The sequence below is a fragment of the Peromyscus maniculatus genome, chromosome 8, assembly GCF_049852395.1.
Source record: "Peromyscus maniculatus bairdii isolate BWxNUB_F1_BW_parent chromosome 8, HU_Pman_BW_mat_3.1, whole genome shotgun sequence".
NCBI lineage: Eukaryota > Metazoa > Chordata > Mammalia > Rodentia > Cricetidae > Peromyscus > Peromyscus maniculatus.
The window spans coordinates 97,330,188-97,351,160 of record NC_134859.1 but is presented as its reverse complement, the minus strand read 5'-3'; the positions used below and the strand labels follow the sequence as shown (position 1 = coordinate 97,351,160).

The window sequence follows — 20,973 nt, the reverse complement described above, 5'->3', positions numbered from 1 at the left end:
TGAAGGCTAAAAATTCATCCTTAAATGTACAACAATAATAAAATTATATTATTTTGAAACATTATTAAATTCAAGATTAGTGGCTTTTAGGTAAAATTTACAGTTGCAGATGTGTTTCAAAAATATTTTATGATATTACTAAAACACAAGGGAAGTATTTCTTTCTTGCTGTGTCCCCACGTCAATGCAAAGACAGTTCTAGGGATTCAAACTATCTATTCATGGGACATCAATGAGATTACATGGATAATAGCTGTGCTAACTGGAAATGAGTAGAAATACCAAGGTCACGCTAAGTTGGTTTTGTTGTGCCCAGATCGTGACCCCCAGAGAGACCACCAAAGACGAGCATGCCGGAATGCAAAAGCAAGGTTTAATTCTGGATATCCAAAAGCAATACAAGCCTAGGCAGGGACTTCGTCCAATACATCCAACGCAGTGGAGGCAGGAGGAAGTGCCCACCTGTCTGCAAGCTCAGTTTTTAAAGGGAAAAGTCACAAGGTTACATCATTTAGGGGTGCTAGTACAGGTACAATTCTGATTGGCTCGCTTCTAGGGACTTCTAGAAATTACTTCTAAGGGAGTGGTAGCCCGCCACCATTTCTCATTGGCTGCCCTCAGGTGGAGGCATTTCTGTGGTCAGTTACCCTGGAAACCAGGGAGAGGACATTCCATAGTCTGGCAGGCATTACCTCGTGACTATCTTGTGGCTCTGTACTTTTACACTTCCTGATTTCTGGAATCTGAACTGACTGGTCTCAGTAACTTCTGGCCTGTTCCAGTAACTTCTGGCCTGTAGCTAAAAGGAGCAGTCTTAGGCCTTTAGTTTTGGGGTGAGAGCATTTTGGTCTTATTTTGGTTCCACATTTCCCCCTTCTCATGTGCCTAATGGAACCCAATCATGGGTTTTGGACAGTTAGCTCCTAAGTATCCCTCTCTAATAATGGCCATGTATAGTTAGCCATCTTGTCTCTATGCCAGGGAGTTTTCTTTTGACCCAGCATTTCAGCCTTTTCTGAACAGGGAATATGGGTGATGTATTCTCTTCTGGAACTGCTTCGAGCTGGCATTGGGGCGCAGATGTCAGGGGGCCCCAAAAGGCTGAAAAGCTAGTCAAAGACTGGGCAAGGGGGCATTTGTCAGAAGCATGTAGCTGCCTGACCCCATAGGGACAGACAGGGAAGAACCATGTTAGCTGGGCTGGTCCACGTCAGCTTTTAGCAAGTCTGGAGCTCATAGTCGTCTGGAGCAGTGGAGTCAGCGACTGAAACCTGGAGGTGACTGCCAGCTGAGTAGAAATCTGTTGAGACAAATTTAAACTAGGAACAGAAGTTAAAATTTATGAACTTATTTGGAACCCTTAGGTCCATACCCTTAGTAATGGGAAAATCAGTAGTCCCAAGACCAGGAGAGAGGAAAAATACCATCTTTAGGAATACTTATCTGGGGTCCTTTTGACCTCTGCGAAGTGGGTCTAGGTTTCTATGGCTCTTTTGATTCTTTGAGGCCTACTTAAAAGTTTTAGATACATTAGTATTACTTTACTGAAATCCATATTGTAGACAAAGCAGGTAATGGGTATCTTGTAAAACAGCAGAAGTGGACTCATACCTTTGAGTCCCAACAAGTTACATTTAAATATGACATCTAAAACAAATCCAAAATATTGAGCTTGTGACTGAACAGTAAGTAGTCATTGCTCTACCAGCTCATCAGGACTCCTAAATGTTAAGCTCTGAACCATAGAACAGGAGAGTAATCTGAAACTTATCTCATTTTGGACTCATATCTGAACCTTTATGACTTAGAACATTTTCCTAAAAGTGAGCTAACGAGCTAGCTGTGGCCTTGCACAAGGATCTGGTTGATGCTGCCACGCTGACAAAGTTAGAGCTAGCCTGGCCATCAGTACTATCAGAAATCTGAGAAGGATAAACTATATCTGAGTGCAGACCAAGAAGCTTCCAATCCTATAAATTACAGGGATCAATCCCTACTCAGGTCTCCATATGTTGGAGGCACCAGTCAGAACAGCATCAATCTTCTTCCGCCATCAGGTCCATAAGGCAGAGTATTTTTCCTGTGGAATCGGGACATGGAAGACTGACCTTGATCACGCAAAAGGGTGCAATCAATTCCAGTGTCCTACTGCTTGTCCACAGTCTGGGCTGGGTCCTGGCGGCAGGCGTTGCATTGGGCCATCTTGCCCTGTGATCAGCGTTGTCATATTTCAGGCAGAGACGTTGTGGTGCCTCATACGTAATCTTCTTTGGAGACCTTGGGTCACTGCTAGGATCTGGAAGCCTGTCTGATATAGTAAGCTTTTAGATCAACATTTAAATGCCATATTCTGCAGATCTCTGAAGTATGAGGGCTGTCCAGGCATATCTGAATAGACAAATTTTGTTTCTAATTACTTGTTTCAAGCTCAACCCTAAAAACATATGCAAGAGACTGAGTAAATGAGTAAACTTACATCAGTATTTACTTACCCTGACTACAATTAAAAAACTTGATTACTTATGACTGACTATTTATGTTCTCTAACAGTCTACAAAAGTAGCCTAAAAACAATGCTTTTAAGTTGAAGCTCTTCTAGCATCAAATACAGGTTCAGTAAAGAAACCAAAACAAAATATCATTATACAACATTCTTAAGCCTGAACGTACCTTGGGTAAGAAGAAACATTTTTTAAGCCATTGGTTTTTAACTATAAAAACTGTTCTTAAAAGACTGAGATCTCTCAAATGTCTTCCACCACTGCAACTAGACTCTTTTTGGAACTCTAATCCTGCCATACATTTGCAAACCTCAGCTGTTTCCCATAATTCCTTTATATTACAAAGTTTAGCTGCCAGAGCAAGGTATATTCCTGTGAATAAAAGCATTGATGTACAGCTTTAATATTAATCAAATACCTTATTTATTAAACATATGTTGCCATCTATTTAAATTCTCTAGAAACTTGCTGTTGAACACTTGGTAAAGACATAAGTATTAGGTGTTAACCCGAGTAGATCTTTATAACCTTAGTAAAAGATGGCTGCCAGCCACATGGCTGCCCATGAGGTCACCAGCCAAGATGGAGGGAGCCACGTGGTTGCTGTTTAAAGCTCGTTTTTCTAAACAGTAATTACTTGCACACATACACACAGTTGGATCCAAGTTATACACATACATACATACAGTTAAAGCTTGCTTTCATTTTCAAGTCACATACCTGTATACATACACACATTAGCAGTTTGCAGAATCATTAGGCATTCTTAAGATAAAAACCAACAAGAATCAACTTTTAAATTCAGTATTTGCAGGTATAAGAAACCATAACAGTTTACATCACATCCTCTCTGACTTTCTACAACCTTCCATGTACCTTCAGTCCATAACTTTGATCCCTCAGACATTTACTCTAGACAAATTCCACCTTTTCTTTTCCTTCAAAACAGAAACTCTTACCAAAGTCTTTCTTGGGATTTCCCTCAGTACTCTAGAATATATTGTAAAGTTACAATATTTTAAACAAGAACAGAAATACATGCATACACCATAACAAGAAAACTCAATTTGCATCAGCACTATACCACAGACAAACTGTTGGTGACATTCCATTCTTGGAGCCAGACCTTGATCAGGTTTTAGCCCCAGGGCAGGTCTTGGGAGCCCCACCCAACAGCTTGGAAGAGGAGGACAGGGAAAGCGGGGGGGGGGGGGGGGGGGGGGGGGGGGGGGGGCATGCACCATGGAGACAAAAGATTGCTGTTAACCTCAGACCCTCAAGTACACGAGAATGGCAGACTGAAAGTGACTCCACGCCCTGGCTGGGCCCACAGACCTGTAGGCCACTCCTCAGCTGTGACCCTGGAGGGGCAGTTAGTTCTCCACCAGCCCCCACACTGAGCTCCTTGAGGCTCCTACTGGCTCCCGCCAGTTCCGCCCCATGTCCACACAGGAGCCCAGCCAGAACCTGCCCACCATATCTGAGCCCAACAGTGTTCACAGCCCGCTCTAGCACAAAGCCATGCCTAGTTCCCAAGCAGCCAAGCCTCTACTCCACAGCTTTTTGAGTGAGCTGGGGCCCCGAACCCGCTGCATCTAGGCCCCGTGATGCTCACGGGCCGCCTAGCCCTCTCAGCGGGGCCCTGGGTCCCCGAAGTAGCAGCTGTGCAGCCGCTGCCTGCTGGACTCATTGCAAGCTTTCTGCTGCCTGCTGCCTGTGCTCTGGTCAGAGAGAGCAAGAAAAGCAATGTTAGGTTAGTCTGTGCCAGTTCAACCACCGAAGGGGTCTCCATCCCTTCGGCTGGCAATTGGCCCACAAATCCCAATGCACACACAAGCTCAGGCATAAAACACTCACACATGTGGCTACAGTTCTCACACATTTATACATTTATGAAGGTATAACAAATAACACTGACGAACAAGATAGGCAGACAAAAAGAAAGAACAAGGGCCCTACAGATGGTCCAGGCAGACGAGAGTCCGGAGAGGGAGCCTCGATAATGCCAAAGACCTACAGATGGGACAGGGACAATTCAACAGAGTCTCCCTATCCCCAGATGGATCCAAACAGACGGACCCCTCATGGGCATCTCCCGATCCCCAGACGGATCCAAACAGACGGACCCCTCACGGGCATCCTAACAGACGGACCCCTCTCGGGCGTCCTATGACGGGGGGACCTGTGAGGACCCCCGCGTCCTGATGAGGGGTTGGAACGTCTTCCAACTCCTCCAGGTCACCTTACAGGCGCGTCCGCCAAGGTGAGCCTGTCAGATACAACCGCCGGCTTCGGATAAGAGAATGAAAGTAACAGGAAAACAAAGACAAGAAAATGGAGCGCTCTTACCGATCGGTGCAGATGGACCTCCGGAGCTCTTAGGTGTCCCGGCGGGGGGTCTCTGGGGATCCCGGACGAGCCCCCAAATGTTGTGCCCAGATCGTGACCCCCAGAGAGACCACCAAAGACGAGCATGCCGGAATGCAAAAGCAAGGTTTAATTCTGGATATCCAAAAGCAATACAAGCCTAGGCAGGGACTTCGTCCAATACATCCAACGCAGTGGAGGCAGGAGGAAGTGCCCACCTGTCTGCAAGCTCAGTTTTTAAAGGGAAAAGTCACAAGGTTACATCATTTAGGGGTGCTAGTACAGGTACAATTCTGATTGGCTCGCTTCTAGGGACTTCTAGAAATTACTTCTAAGGGAGTGGTAGCCCGCCACCATTTCTCATTGGCTGCCCTCAGGTGGAGGCATTTCTGTGGTCAGTTACCCTGGAAACCAGGGAGAGGACATTCCATAGTCTGGCAGGCATTACCTCATGACTATCTTGTGGCTCTGTACTTTTACACTTCCTGATTTCTGGAATCTGAACTGACTGGTCTCAGTAACTTCTGGCCTGTTCCAGTAACTTCTGGCCTGTAGCTAAAAGGAGCAGTCTTAGGCCTTTAGTTTTGGGGTGAGAGCATTTTGGTCTTATTTTGGTTCCACAGTTTTAAGATGCTCCATGTAGATGCATGCTTTTAACCATCATTCCCTGGCATGTCTTGTTGCTTGCAGAAGCCAGCCATCATTGCCAGCTGTCTTCGCAAGGAGTACAGGGGAAAGAAGAAATGCTTTGTTTTTAAGAGCAAGAAGAAGATCGCAACAAGAAATATCTCTTTCTGTGTTCGAAAAGGTTGGACAGAGGTTCTGCTCAGAAGCACCCTCCAAATGTTAGAGTCCCTGTCCCTTCTGCATGCTTCAGAAGCTGTGCTATTTCTTTTTTTTCACAGTGGAGTGATCTTGACTGTTTCTTTTTTGATGAAAATGACTTTGCCTTTGAATAGGGGCACAGTCACATGACATGAAAAAATCACATTTTGTTGTTGTTAATATTGTTGAACCATTTAAATTACAGTCTTCCTATTCAGTCAGTGCTGTTGCTCTCCTAGTGATTAATACTGTTTACCAGGGAACTGACCTACATTCTGCTATTCTATTCTGATCTTTTTTTTTTTTTCATTTTACACTCTTCCTCCTCCCTCCCCTCCTCCAGTTCTCCTCCTACCTGTCCCCTATCTTACCCCCCATTCACTCCTCATAGGGGGTAAGGCCTCCCTTGGGTGGTCAACACAGGCTGGCATACCCAGTTGGGGCAGGACTAAGCCCCTCCCCACTGCATCAAGGTTGAGTAAGGAATCTCACCATAGGGAATGAGCTCTAAAAAGCCAGTTCATGTACCCAGGATAGGTCCTGGTCCTATTGCCAGAGGCCCCACAAACAGATCGACTGTCAACACGACTGTCACCACATTCAGAGGTCCTAGTCCAGTCCCATTCAGGCTCCCCAGCTGTCAGTCCAGAGTCTGTGAGCTCCCACTAGCTTGGGTCAGCTGTCTCTGTGGTTTTTTCCCATCAGGATCTTGACTCCCCCTTGCTCCTATAATCCCTCCTCCCTCTCTTCAGCTGAACTCCAGGAGCTTGGTCAAGTGCTTGGCTGTGAGTCTCTGCATCCATCCTGATATCTTAACCACAGGATAAGAGGAGCCTATTTGCTGACTCCTGTCTTTCTCCACTGGACACAGTATGACCTAGCCACTCCTCCTGTGGCTCTGGTCAAGTGGCTGAAACCCAAGAGTTTCTATTCCTTTTGAGGCCATTATCCCACTCACAGCATCATACAGTTTTTTTAATTAGTACATATTAATGGTACAAGTTAATGGAATTCACTCTGACATTTCCACACATGCAAATGTGGTATACTATTATAGCCATCCACCCAAAATCCACCTGGCCCTCCACTCCACTCCACTCTCTATCCACCAGTATCTACTGTTCCTCTTCAGCTTTCATTTCATTTTTTTGTTTGGTTGTGTTTTATTTCTCAGTGTCTCCAGTTTCTTTTTCCATCATTCTATACTTTTCATTATAGAGATTTTTTTTCACCCATTTAGTTAGGCTTATTGCTACATATCTTAATTTGTGTAATTGTGAGTTGGTTCGGTTTCTTAGTGCGTTCATTATTGATGTATAGAAAATCTACTGGGGGCTGGAGAGATGACTCAGTGCTTAGGACAACTTGTTCTTACAGAGGACCTGCATTTGGTTACTAGTACCCACATGGTGGCTCACAACCAGCAGTAATTCCAGTTCTGGGGGATCTTACCCCCTTTTCTGACCTATGCAGTCACCTGGCACTCATGTGATGCACAGGTATAAATGCAGACCAAACACCTATACAAATAAAATAAAATAAATCAATTTAAAGTGAGACGATAAGCTACCCATTTTGTATGCTGATTTCCTATCTTGTTACTCTCATCTTCCTGTGAAATTTTTAGAGATTTTTCTATGTATAGAATCATATTATTGGCTGGCAGGGATGATTTGATTGCTGACTTTATGCCCATAGGCTTTTTATTTCTTATATAATTGTTATGGTTGAAATTTTGTAGTATGTGGAATAAAAGGAGTAAAAGTGGACACCCAATCCTTTTCCTGATATTAGAACCAGGTTTTTAGTTTTCTCCATGAAATATGATGTTTACTAAGGGTTTTTAACATGTAGTCTTTATAATACCTGAGCATGATCCTTCAAAAGATTTATTTTGTTTTTAATTATGTGTATATTGTGTGTCTATGTGTGGGTATGCGCACTTGTGAGAGCAGATGCTTCCAGATCGAGATTGAGAATCAGATTCTCTGGAGCTGGAGTCATAAGAGGTGATGAGATGTCTGCTGTGGGTACTAAGACCCAAGTTTAGGTCCTCTACAAGAGCAGTACACTCTCTTAACTGCTGAGCCATGTCTCCATCCCTGCATGATCCTCTATTTTATTTTATTCAGGTCCTTTCATACAACATGACAATGATAACTATAAAACTGTATTTATGACACATTCCATAGCACTTATCACACAGTGAGATTTGTAATCGTCACCACCATTACTAATGTGTCTTCTTTTTCTCAGGTGAGATTGTAGGATTATTGGGACACAATGGAGCTGGTAAAAGCACATCCATTAAGATGATAACTGGAGAAGCAAAACCAAGTGCTGGACAGGTAGGTAGATGAGATGTAGTGTTTTATATAACAGTATCCAGATGACAACTTGAAAAATGTTATTACTTAAAGTTTTTAAAATATTATATTGAATTACAAACAAGTTCTTACTTTAAGTGGCACAGATACTAGTAATTCAGTGGGGATGTTTTTTTTTTTTTGATTCTTTGATAATTGTGTGTGTGTGTGTGTGTGTGTGTGTGTGTGTTTCATTTTTATTGTATTCAGCACACATTGACCTTTCCCATCCCCTTCCCTCTCACACCAAGACCATTTCTATTCCCCAAAAGTCCCCCTCCTTCTTCATTTCTCTTTGTGACATGTTAAATTTCATTAGGGTTGCTTGCATCAGCATGGGCTAGGGTATATTTACTAGAGTGTGAACAACTTAATAATAGCTACTCCAGTGGCTGCTATTAACTGCCAATAGTCTCTCAGGAAGGGATAGGCCTCCTGGGTGTCTCCTTCATCCATGAGGACATGTTGACAGGTCCAATAGAATACAGGTCTTGTGTAGGTAACTACAGCTGCCATGAGTTTATGAGTGCAAAGCCCACGTCATATCCATGAGTTCACAGTACTCCAACCCACTGTATGACTCTTATATTTTTTTTGCCTCTTCTTCAATGTTCCCTGAGCCTTGGAGGAGGTGACATAGGTATTCCATTCAGGTCTGAACACTAAAGAATCACTTAGTGTCAACACCAATTATGAATTGCAAAAAAGAGCCTTCTCTGACCAAGGCTGAGAGCAGCACTGATCTCTGAGTATAAACATAATGCTTAGAAGCCATCTGGGAATGCTTTGAAACTATTTTTTACCTATGAGTCTACCAAGAAAGAATCTAACTATTCATCCTCAGAATAGTAATCATTATGAAAATCTTGATGGATTCTGTTTGTTGGACCACGTAATCCATTCATTATCATTTTAAATGAACATAAGCATTTCAGCATGCTATTGCTCAATCTTGAATAGAAATGTTTAAAACAAAAGCTCTTATTTACTCATCTTCATGAAGTGCTATTACCAATTCATAAACCTTGGAATGTATACAATTGGACTAAAGTTTTTCCAAGTACAAATTCAATAAGGTGCTTTCTAGAGCAGCAGAAAGTTGAGAAGCATGAGTGTAAAACTGAATTGTTTGCCAGCTCATCACTTGTCTCAGAAGCAAAACAGCCAGGCAAAGGAAGTTCAGAATTAGCCAAGAGTGGTGATCACAGGGAAGAGAGACAAGATCATTCTCCTTCCCCCCAGTTACATGGCAGAACTGCTTTAGAAAGTGTCTAAGAGAAGGCAGAAATCTGTGTAGTTATGCTATAAGAGAGTTTTGGTGGCCAAGCCAGAGAGGAAGAGAGACAGGAATATAACTGTCAAACATTCCACTGTGTGGAGAGGAGAAACTCATGTTCATGGTCCCTCTGAAGCTGTGGTGGATGAGAAAATCAGAAGCCAGTCTCTGTAATGTCCATTGTGTAGCTGACCCTAACTGGACTCCTCTCTTTAACTACAGCTGCCCTTCCTTGCCACTCACCACCTGACCTGTACTTCAGTGAAGTTCTGTGCTATTTATAAAAGGGGGGAAGGGGAAGGAAGGTGGCTGTTCATTGGTGCATTGGAACGAAATATTTTGCATTGTATGGAAGCTGTAAATATATGGCCAACTGTTGGAGTGTTGTGAAATGGGTTTAATCAGAGCAGCCAGTGTCATTGTTTTCAACGAGATTAGCTACTTCAGTGATTTATCTGCTCTGTGACTGGCAAGTCACCTTTAACTTGTCTTTCAGGTGGCTTCAAGATCTGCTTTTCATGTCCATTTAGAACTTCTGTCCCTGTGTCCTTCTTCACCCTGCTCTTGCCACTTATTCTGTCCTCTGGGTTTAGCCAAGGATACATGAAACTTCATCTCTACAGGGCTTTACTCCTACTGTTTGTTCTGCTCCAAATTTGTTCCTCCCAGTGCCGTCCACAGCCAGTACCTTCTCCTCTCCTTACACGGCCATTTAGCAGGCAGAGTCTTAAACCATCCAACCTTAAGTCCTATCCCTGTTAGTCTCCATCCCAGACTCCTGGATACTCCTCTCAAAGCATCAATCAAAAGACGGTATTTTCACATTTATTATTTGCCAACCACATTACAGAGTGGAGACATCACACGGGCATGTATACTGGTGAGACTGACCTGCACTCTGAACAAAAGAGGACCTGGGACATAGAAGGAATGCAAAAACAAATGCCACAGCTGGCAGGGTAATGATCTGCATGAGGCAAGAAGGAAACTCAGTTCAACAGGACTTAGCCAGTGTCGGTTCAAACATCTAGAGTTATCAGAATTTTCCCAAGGGTCTGCCCTTAGAATATCCTTCCCAGGGTCCCCGGGGAAGATGCTATGTCCAGCATGGGGTTATCTGAGGGATAATGAAAGAATCTCTTTCATCCATTTACTTTATTTCTCTATAACAGACTTCTATCTACATAGCTTCAGTTTCATCCTGACACTCAGTTCCTCTCTGTCCCTTCTTTTTCTGTCCTTATAGTTTTAGTAAGCTCCTGTGCTTTTGATTGCATCTTCGTTTTTGGTTCCTTCATCCTCTATCTTTCCTCCCTCTTCTCTCTTGACCTGATTCACTCACAGTCTACAAAAAAACTTTTCTTTTCTCCTCGGCCTGAGCCACACTCTACAAAAGATCTGCCCTGTTCCTTTCTCTCTGGCCACACAACTCTGCTTGTCCTAGGAATTCTGCTCCAGTCTTTACTGCACTTGGTTATGCAAAAAGCCCTATTGTCCTGAGTGAATAGCTCTGCAGTGCTACTAGGCCTGAAGGCAAGGGATGGTCTGAGCTTCATTTGCACAAGAAACAAAGCTATGTATCTACAGTTGCCTGTCTCCTAGGTGCTATAGGGGTGTTACCTCATAGATCAGGAGTAGGTCTGAGAAGCTTATTCTGTCTGCCATAAGGCCTAGTAGTATATGAGTACACAAGAATTTCATAGCAGAAGACAGCTGATATATAAAAGCTGAATAACACCAAATATTCCTTGATAAATGGTTTTCCTCTTGAAGAACTCCTTGATTGATCAAGGTATAGCTTATTATATACAACTGGGCTCCTATTTCATATTCTTGTAGCCTGTGACATAGAATCTTGCCCTGAGTGGTTTATTTTTGACATATTTAAGCACAGTACAAATTTTGAAAAAGGTTTCCTCGTGATAATTATCACAATAAAGCTTAAGACATGACAATATCAAAAAAAATAAAATATAGTTGCCATGCTAGATAATTAAATTAAGGTACTTTATTACAATGTAAAAGCTCAGCCATAATGTCAAGATGTAATAAGTCTGGTATGGTTCATTTTTCTTTTTCTTTTTAAAACACAATTAGCTACGGAGAAAGACTGGCCCATCCCTGCCTTGCCTACTTGGTAAGTTCCAGAAACCCCAAAACCAAAGTAGGATCTGAGGCGATAGCTCAGTTACTAAAGAACTTGCTATACAAATATGAGGACCTGGGTTCAGATACCCAGTACTCATATAAGGAGCTGAGCATGGCAGTAAGCATCAATAATCCCATCACTGAGAAGGTAGAGACAGGTGGGGCCCCTAGAGCTTAATGGCCCACCAGCCTAGCTGACTCAATGAATCAAGGTTCAGATCTTATCTTAAAAACAGTAGGAGAACAATTGAGGGAGCCACCCAACACTGACTGGAGCATGCACACACCCACATGAAAACATACATACGTTAGACATAAGCACATATAACACAAACACAAAGAAAATGTGGACAGTGATTGAGGAATGATACTCTAGATTGTCCTCTGCCTACCCAATGCACTCTCTCTCTCTCTCTCTCTCTCTCTCTCTCTCTCTCTCTCTCTCTCTCTCTCTCTCTCACACACACACACACACACACACACACACACACACCTATACATACAAACACACATGCACACAAATAAGTAAAAATAATTAGGGCTGGAGAGATGGCTCAGTGGGCAAAGCACTTGCCACGCAAGTGTGTGGACCCAGAACACACCTAAAGCTGGGTGCTGTAGAGCACAATCCCAGTGCTCATACTGCAAGATGGAAGGCAGAAAGGAGAACACCAGGAAGTTCACGGGCCAGCTAGCCTGGGGTGCACAGTGTCCAACAAGAGACCCTAATCTTGTGTGAGGAAGAGGGTGAAGGATGACTCTTGAGGTGTCATGCATGTGCCCACACTCACACACACTCACACAGACATACATACACACTGAGTTTAAAAATTATTAATTGATCTTTAAAAAACTTTTAACTGACATTACAACTGGACATCTTCATGAGAAATGATGTGATGTTTTGACATGCTTACAACATGGAATGAGTAAATCAGGCTAATTAACAAATCAGCCATTTCACAATACTTATCACTTTTCTCGTATGTGCTTGTAATCATCATCATTCCGTGCAATAAATCCCTAGGGCTCACTCTGCCTGACTAAATGAAACGGCTGATTTAGATCCATCTCTCCCCCTTCCTTTTATGCCCCTTCTTCCAATCTCCGGTGCCCATCATTCTACTTTCTATTGTTGCAAGTTCAACTTACTCCAACTGCATGTGCATATCAATCAGGTCAGGCAGCGTCTGTTGCCTGTCTTATTTCACATCCCCCATTATCATGGTTAATGTTTGTCAACTTGGCACAGACCTAGACATACTCGGGAAGAGGGAATCTCCACTGAGGAATTGCCACCATCAGATTACACTGTGGGAGTGTCTGTGGGGACATTTTCTTGATTGCTCATTGATGTAGAAGGGCACATACCACTGCCGGCAGTACCACATTTGGGCAGGTGGGTCTAGACTGTATAAGAAGGGTAAATGAGCAAGCCAGGGGAAGTAAGCCACTAAGCAGCGTTCCTTCAGTTTCTGCTTCTGTTCCTGCTTCTAACGTCCTGTATTGAGTTCCTGCCTTGACTTCCCTCAAGAGTGGACTGTGATTGGAAGTGCAAGCCCAACAAACCCTTTCCTCCTCAAGTTGCTTTCGACCAATGTTTTATCACAGCAATAGAAAGCAGAGCAGAGCATATTTTCTAGGCTCATCCATGTTGTCACAGACAAAAGGAAACCCTCACGTTTTAAAGGCTGAAGGTATTATGTTGTGTCTATTATCAACATATTTGAAAATCCATTAACCCCTTAATGGATATTTGGTTGGTTTCATACCTTCTCTATTGCAAATAGTGCAACAAAGAACACAGGACTGAAAATGTCATTTTGGAGGGAAAAAAGAAGAGAAAAAAGGGTGGGGGGAAAGCTTTCAATCACTTTGGAAACATACCAGGAAGTAGGCTTTCCCGATCATACCTCATGTTGAGGATCATACCTATGTTTTTGAGGAGACATTGCACTATTTTCCATAACTGACTATACTAATATGCATCTGCACCGACCCTGCACCAGAGTTTCATTTCTCCACCTCCTCATCCTTTAACTTTCCTCTTTTTGATAGTAGCTTTTCTAACAGATATGAAGTGATAGCTCATTGTGGTTTTGTGTCTCTCTCTGTGTATGTACATGTTCATGTGTGAGCATGTATGTGGAGCCCAGAGGCTGATGTTGGATGTCTTCCTCAACAACTCTTTTTTTCTGAGACTGTCTTTTTGTGAACCTGGGGTTACTGATCTGCAAAGCCTAGCTGGTCATCATGTCCCAGGGATCTTTCTGTCACTGTCTATCCAGCTTTGGGATTACAGGCATGCCCTGCTGCTGCACCTGAAAAGTTGATGTTGGGGATTGGATTTGGTTCCTTGTGCTTTGCAGCAAGTGCTATCCCAACTGAGTCATTTCCCAGCTCCTGGCTGAGGTTTTTGCATTCCCCTGTGGATCATTCTCTGACATAAGATGATGTGATACCTTTGATAACACTTGAGTTCATGTATTCATTCTCTGAACGAAGGCTTTCTCCTTTGTGGGATTATCACTGAATGTGGTCATAGCACAGTGTGAGATCCCTGACAGTGACCTGTTATCTATAGGTGCTGCTGAAAGGGAACAGCACAGGGGACACCCTGGGGTTCCTGGGGTACTGTCCTCAGGAAAACGCTCTGTGGCCCAGCCTAACGGTGAGGGAACACCTGGAGATATTTGCTGCCATGAAGGGGATGAGCAGAGGTGATGCTGCAGTGGCCATTGCACGGTACACAGGGGTCTGCGCATCTTTGCTTCTGTGCCCGGGTGATGGGGAGAAGGCCGGGGGGTAGCCACTTCCACAGACATCTAGGGTAGGAGACTCTATTGCCTACCTAGGTGGGGTAGAGGAAACTCCCAAAGTTTTCTTCACTTTCATTTTAAGCATGGAGAGAAAATGGTTAGTATTCAGTGGTAAATGACTGAGTGTACTTAACACTTAACTATAAACTAAATTGCAGAAATATTTGAACACTGTTCTAATAGTTTTACAAGAGGTTCATGCATCTCTATTGGTAGGGGGACTCGCAACCTTTATCAACCTACCCCTGTTGAATGTTTCCGTGTGTTTCCTGAACTGCCTGCCTGGGCCCTGCTCCTCCATCTTGCATGGGCTCAGCATCCCATCTTCCCGTCATCTCTCTTCATTGAGGAATGGACTGTGATGCTGCACTGTCTCTCTTCAGGTTGGCAGATGTGCTCAAGCTACAGGAGCAGATGAAGGCTCCTGTGAAGACACTGTCAGAGGGAGTGAAGAGAAAGGTATGTGGAGGGTTCCATCTGGGCACACTTCAGGCTGGTGCTCCACATTGCTCTGGGCACACTTCAGGCTGGTGCCCCATCTGGGCACACTTCAGGCTGGTGTTCCATCTGGGCACACTTCAGGCTGGTGCCCCATCTGGGCACACTTCAGGCTAGTGTTCCATCTGGGCACACTTCAGGCTGGTGCTCCATCTGGGCACACTTCAGGCTGGTGCTCCATCTGGGCACACTTCAGGCTGGTGCTCCATCTGGGCACACTTCAGGCTGGTGCCGGACGAGCTGTTCCTCTTGTTGCAGCTGTGTTTCATGCTGAGCATCCTGGGGAACCCGTCCGTGGTGCTTCTGGATGAGCCGTCGACCGGGATGGACCCTGAGGGGCAGCAGCAAATATGGTAAGAAGCAGCTCAACCATGGCTGATGGGGAGTTCAAGGACTTTATCAGTATTGTTAGACAAACTGTGGCCGGCACCATCCAGGTCCTTAAAAACCAGTATTTTGGGAGAAAATATGCAAACATTTCTTAATGGTTTACAATCCTGTTCACTGGAGGGGAAATAAGCTTTGTTGAATTCAATCCTTGTTCAGTTTTAACCCATTTGATGGAGCTTGTGGCTGTAAAAGGGCTCATGTTAGTACAATCAGCGACTCTAATCCTGGCTGAAGATCTGGTTTGTCACGCAGCTCACGAGTGTCCGCCTGCTGTCACCATGCACACTCTCTGCCTTGCTCCTCGACCCAGGACGTTCCCAGGAGGGCACCGCTTATCTCTGTCTGTCCTCCCTGTCTGCCTCATCAACAGTTCCTTTCTACGCAGAACGCTCTCTTTCAAGTGTCCTTCAAAGTGTTTTCTCACAGCAGCCTCTGACGCATCACCAGTGTTTCCCTGGGAACTGCCTCGACAGTCCTCTTCCTCTGTGACTCCGTCCTTCCTAGTCTGCACTGTTGGTTCTCAGCTCTGCCTTGTGGAATTTCCTCTCTGTGATATCCAGAAGAGTCGGAGGATTTCCATTCATCACACTTCTTCTCTCGACAATATAGGAAGATCATCCGGGCCATCTTTACAAACACAGAGAGAGGCGCCCTCCTGACCACACATTACATGGCAGAGGCAGAGGCTGTGTGTGACCGCGTGGCCATCATGGTGTCTGGAAGGCTGAGGTGGGTGCCTGCTTTCATCCCACACCTAACCACTCTGTGATGAGCAGAGGAAACAAGTTTGCTTCCAAGCAACTTGATAAGCATTTCTGGGAAAGAGTTGGAGATGTATCACTTCCCTACTCAACAATGGTGGGACTCTGGTTTGGGGTGTAGTGACCAAGTGGAAACCTGAGCATATTCACAGGTACTCTTTCGACGCCTGTCTGTCTTGTGCCTTTGTAATTCCTGTTCCTGCTCCAGATGTATTGGATCCATCCAACACCTAAAGAGCAAATTTGGCAAAGATTACCTGCTAGAGATGAAGGTGAAGACCCTTGCGCAGGTGGAGCCCATCAACACGGAGATCATGAGGCTTTTCCCCCAGGCTGCTCGGCAGGAAAGGTAAAAACAGTTTCTGGGCGTGCGTGCGTGCGTGCGTGCGTGCGTGCGTGCGTGCGTGCGTGCGTGCGTGCGTGCGTGCGTATAAGCCAGAAGTCAATGCCCCTTGCCTTCCACTATCACTATCTTATCATTTGAAACAACGTCTTTCACTGAGCCTGAGCTCAGCCTTTGGCTTCAGTGGCTTGCCAGCAAGCTCTAGGGATCAGCCTGTTTCTGCCCAGCTCTCCCCTACCTCCAACCAGTGCTGGGATTACAGATACACTTAGCCACGTCCGGTTTTTCTGAGTTCTGAGTTCTGAACTTAGGTCCTCATGCTTACATGGCAGGCACTTTCCTAACTGAGTCATCTCTCCAGTCCACACTTCCTGTTTTTGATACGGCAAAGTATACCCACTTTCCCTGAGGTGTGGTATATACACTGTGGGTCATGTTTATACTGTAAGAAAACACAAAGAGATCACTGAATTGTGGGTGCCACTAGAAATGTAATAGAGAACAAAGGGCTGATTGTGAATCTGAGGTCACATGTGTGTGACCCTACTATGTGCCAGGTCCTGTCCTGGTCTTGGGTTATCTAATTGTCATCCTGATCTTTAAAAGTAAGTACTGTTTTAAGCAAACCAACATTCATGGGTAAGAGTTGGAATTGCCACTTCCCTGCTTAACAGTGAGGAGACTCTGGATGTCTGTCTATGGTGGAGCAGCAACCTGAGCGTGCTCCCAGGTACCCTTCCCGCATTTGTCTTGTGCCTTTGTAATTCCTGCTGCTGCTCCAGATACATTGGATCACTCCAACAACTACAGAACAAACTTGGCAAAGAAGATCTGTTGGATGAATACTTGGGTAAAGACTCAGTATTTATAGGAACGCACTGATTGTATTTCATCAGTGTCTTCACTAATGGAAGCAATAGAAGCTTCGTACAGACACAAGTGAGGTCACAATGACAAAGGTGGCTAATGACAAAACTAGGGTGCAACTCTTGTTTTTATTACAGGTTTGTAAGAGCCCTAATTCTATATAAACTATCTCACACAGACATAATAAATAAACAAACACTGCAGGTGAAATACAATGCTCTGTAAATGAAAGAAAATGATTTCAAAATTCCTTTGAAATCAGATCAATCTGTTCTGATTATGTGTCGACAACAGGTAGCTAAATGCATACCTGAGCAGCAATTGGTGAATTCTGGGCCCTTCTGAAGAAAACTTGATTTCATTTCCTGAGGACTTTCACTTTGCTTTCAGAAACCCTTTTGTATGAGAGTTGAAGGAGGGGTGCCTGAATGTGGGCTCTGTACTAACAAGGACTGGATTCCTACCCAGTTTGGAAATTCTAGAAAGCTGTAAGGTGGTAGAAGGAGCCTGAGTTCCCAGTGTTGAGACTGGGTGGGAAAGACCCGTCTCTAATTGTCGCTTCGACTGGCCCCACACGTGTCCTTCCAAGGCGTCCAAGATACTGAACCAGCTCTCAGCCTTCTCTCTTTACCTTCCTTCTTGCCGACTGGCCTGCCTCAGTGGGCTCACTCTCAGAGATTCAATTGTGCCAAAGAGTCTATGAAAAGAAACAGTGAATGCCGTACAAGTTGATCTACGTGCTTAGAGACCAACCTTGCTCTCCTTTCTTCCCAGGTACTCTTCTCTGATGGTCTACAAACTCCCCAAGGAAGATGTGCAACCTTTATCCCAAGCCTTCTTCAAATTGGAGACAGGTAAGAAGCTAGTTAGAGATGAAACTCTGAGAGCAAATAATTCCAGAACTTAAAAGAGCCCACAGTGGTGAGAAATTGAATTAGAGCATTCTGTGCTAAATGTAAACATTCAAAGTTCATTTTAAAATAGAGAAGCAGAAAACTAAGGAGGTAAGGTTGTTCTGTATGGGTGTGTGTGTGTGGCAAGGGTTGTTGCTTTTACTTTTGTTTATTTTTATTTATTTCTTTTACTTTACACATAAGACAAAACTCACTACATTTTGAAGGTTACATTATTTTAGACGTAAAATCTATTTCACTTCATAGATCATATTTAAAGTGTATAATTTCAAAGTAAATTTTATTTTATTGGCTCAGGCCAGTAATGATCTATAAATTCCTATATAAGTGTGAACAATCCAGTATCTGTTGTTGGGCTTTAGTGTAAATTCTAACACACTGTATGCATCCCTCTAGCAGAGCTTTCTGTTGTTCACCTTTTGGTTTTCCTTGTCTGCTTGCATGACTTAGCCCAGGAGCCCTTTGTTTGTAAGGCTCAGTGACATCTCCTCTTGCCTGTCACCCACCCTACTAAGGAAGAGATAGCCATCTCCTGTCCCATAGATATCTCCTGGTTTCTGCTGGTTACCTCCAAAGCTGTCTTGGATGTACCTTCTTTCTAGATTGTCTAGATGATTCAGCACCTAAACTTTCTGGGTATGAGATCCTTCTTGTACTCCTAAGATTAGCACTACTGCCATGATCTTCTGGGATATTTTGGTGGCATCTTTCCACTAAAAACTAGTATACCATTTATCATGACTTGAACTGTCTTTCTGTATAAATTAGTTAAATAGAGAGTTTTCAATGCTGTGGTGGCTTGTTAGATAACCTTTGAGGTTATCTCTGTGCCCTTCTTTTCTTTTTTTCCAAAATATCTTCCTCTACAACCTACTTCTGTGCCAAGTCTACTGAATCAATGGTTCACATTACGGGAAGAATGTTGTTGTTTGTTTTTGCTCTTTTAGAGGGCCTGCCACCCAGCTCCCAAATAAATCACATACCAAGGCTGCTTCTTTTTTTTTTATTTAAAATTTTTTTCTTTCCTTTTACATGCTGACCCCTGTTCCACCTCCCTGTCCTTCTCCTGCTCCCCCCAACTACCCCCATCCTACCCTCAACCCCTCTTCATAGAGGGTAAGGCCTCCCTTGGGTAGTATAGTTAGTATGCCAATATAGGCTGGCATACTAACTATAAATACCTGGCCTTGGCTTGGCTTGATGCTAGCCAGCTTTTCTTAACTTAGCCTATCTGTCTTTTGCCTCTGGGCTTTTCCCATTCTCTTACTTCTGTAAATCTTACTTTTCCTCTGTGGTTTGCTGTGTAGCTAGGTGGCTGCCCCCTAGAGTCCTCCTTCTTCTCTTGCTCCTAGATTTCTTCTCCCAGATTTCTCCTTCTTTATATCTTCTCTCTGTCTGCCAGCCCTGCCTATCCCTTCTCCTGCCTTACTATTGGCCATTCAGTTCGTTATTAGATCATCAGGTGTTTTACACAGGCACAGTAACACAGCTTCATAGTGTCCCATGATGCTGATCTTAAAAACTGCACAGCCTGCGAATGTAGCACTGGCTCTTTCCCCTCTGAATCTAAGCAAACACTGTGCATATTTCAGTTGTGTAACGTGCTCAGAAAAAGAATGTCTGGCCCTTTGTTTAATGGTTCCCTGCAATTTGCTGCTATTTTTTGCCTTGTGAAGATTTAGTAAACATACAAGACTTAACATACAAGAGTCCTGACATATGGCCATCCTTATACAGTTAAACAGAGCTTTGACCTGGAGGAGTACAGCCTCTCACAGTCCACCCTGGAGCAGGTGGGTCAATTTCAGTGGATTTTGTTTTCAAAGACTAAATGCATGGTCTTTGAATTCAGTGTTATAAGAAGCAATATGATCTTAGCTCCCCCCCCTCTCTTTCCCTCTCTCTTTTCCAGGTCTTCCTGGAGCTCTCCAAGGAACAGGAGCTGGATGGTTTTGAAGAGGAACTTGATCCCTCAGTAAAGTGGAAGCTCCTCCCACAGGAAGAGGCTTAACACTGAAATTTTTAGCTATGATGTTTTCTCTTCCAGTAGATTAAAGTAATTTTGTCTTTAATGCTACATATTCATCGTTGATGAAGAAATCATTGATCATGGAGGCAAATGCAGCTGATTAGCTTATGAATGTGAATGTGATGCTTTTATGAATGGGATTAGTGATCATAAAAAGAGCCATTGAACCAGCTCATTCTCTACAAATTTTCTCCATATTGTCATCATTTTAACACACATTAATTGTATGCATTAATGAGTTTCACTGTGATGTTTCAGTACATGTGTATACTGTGCATAAAGGGCACCCATCCTCTTTCCTGTCCATTCCCACCATCCTTCCCTCAGAACCCTTCATGGTCCTTTATGTCCTTCTACTTTCAGATATTTTGTTTTTTGTCTTTCTACACATAAGAGAAAACATGCACTTCTTGACTTTGTGTCTGGCTTGTTTTGCTCAGCAAGATGCACTCGAATTCTATGCATTTTTCTTCAGATGATGGGATTTCCTTCTTCATTACAGGTTAATGATCCTTCATTGTAGATATTGTTACTTTATACCTTCATTTATGATGGGTTTCTAGACTGATACTATATCTTATGTATTATGAATAGTACCACAATAAACATGAATATGCATGTAATTCTTTTTTAATGTTGACTCAATTATTTTAGACATACACACAAAATCAGAATAAGCAGATCCTATGATAGGGATATTTTTGGTTTGGGGGAATTTCTATATTGTTTTTCAGAGTGGCTATATTAATATACATTCCCACCAATACTGTATAAACATTGTTTTTTCCTCTACATTTTCATCAGCAAGTTAAAAAATTTAATAATAGCTATTCCAACTAAGATGAATAGATTCTCATTATAGTTTTGAT

The 20,973-nt window shown here is 43.5% G+C and overlaps 1 protein-coding gene across 4 annotated transcripts in view; it reads left to right on the top strand.

Moving 5' to 3' along the window:
- Positions 1 to 20,727, top strand: part of LOC102910806 (ABC-type organic anion transporter ABCA8A-like) — a 74,593-nt gene extending 53,866 nt beyond the window's left edge. For 3 of the 4 annotated variants that reach the window (XM_006970460.4, XM_076543649.1, XM_042283041.2), the window contains 10 exons: positions 5,559 to 5,676; positions 7,950 to 8,041; positions 14,068 to 14,228; positions 14,686 to 14,761; positions 15,059 to 15,153; positions 15,800 to 15,919; positions 16,160 to 16,300; positions 17,936 to 18,015; positions 19,813 to 19,868; positions 19,988 to 20,727. In XM_006970460.4, coding sequence (XP_006970522.1) covers positions 5,559 to 5,676; positions 7,950 to 8,041; positions 14,068 to 14,228; positions 14,686 to 14,761; positions 15,059 to 15,153; positions 15,800 to 15,919; positions 16,160 to 16,300; positions 17,936 to 18,015; positions 19,813 to 19,868; positions 19,988 to 20,086 — 1,038 coding nt within the window. In that variant the 3' untranslated portion in view covers positions 20,087 to 20,727. Of the gene's footprint in view, positions 1 to 5,558; positions 5,677 to 7,949; positions 8,042 to 14,067; positions 14,229 to 14,685; positions 14,762 to 15,058; positions 15,154 to 15,799; positions 15,920 to 16,159; positions 16,301 to 17,935; positions 18,016 to 19,751; positions 19,869 to 19,987 lie in introns of those variants that run through there. The other variant, XM_076543650.1, reaches the window with a different exon arrangement.
- The last annotated feature ends 246 nt before the right edge of the window (positions 20,728 to 20,973 follow it).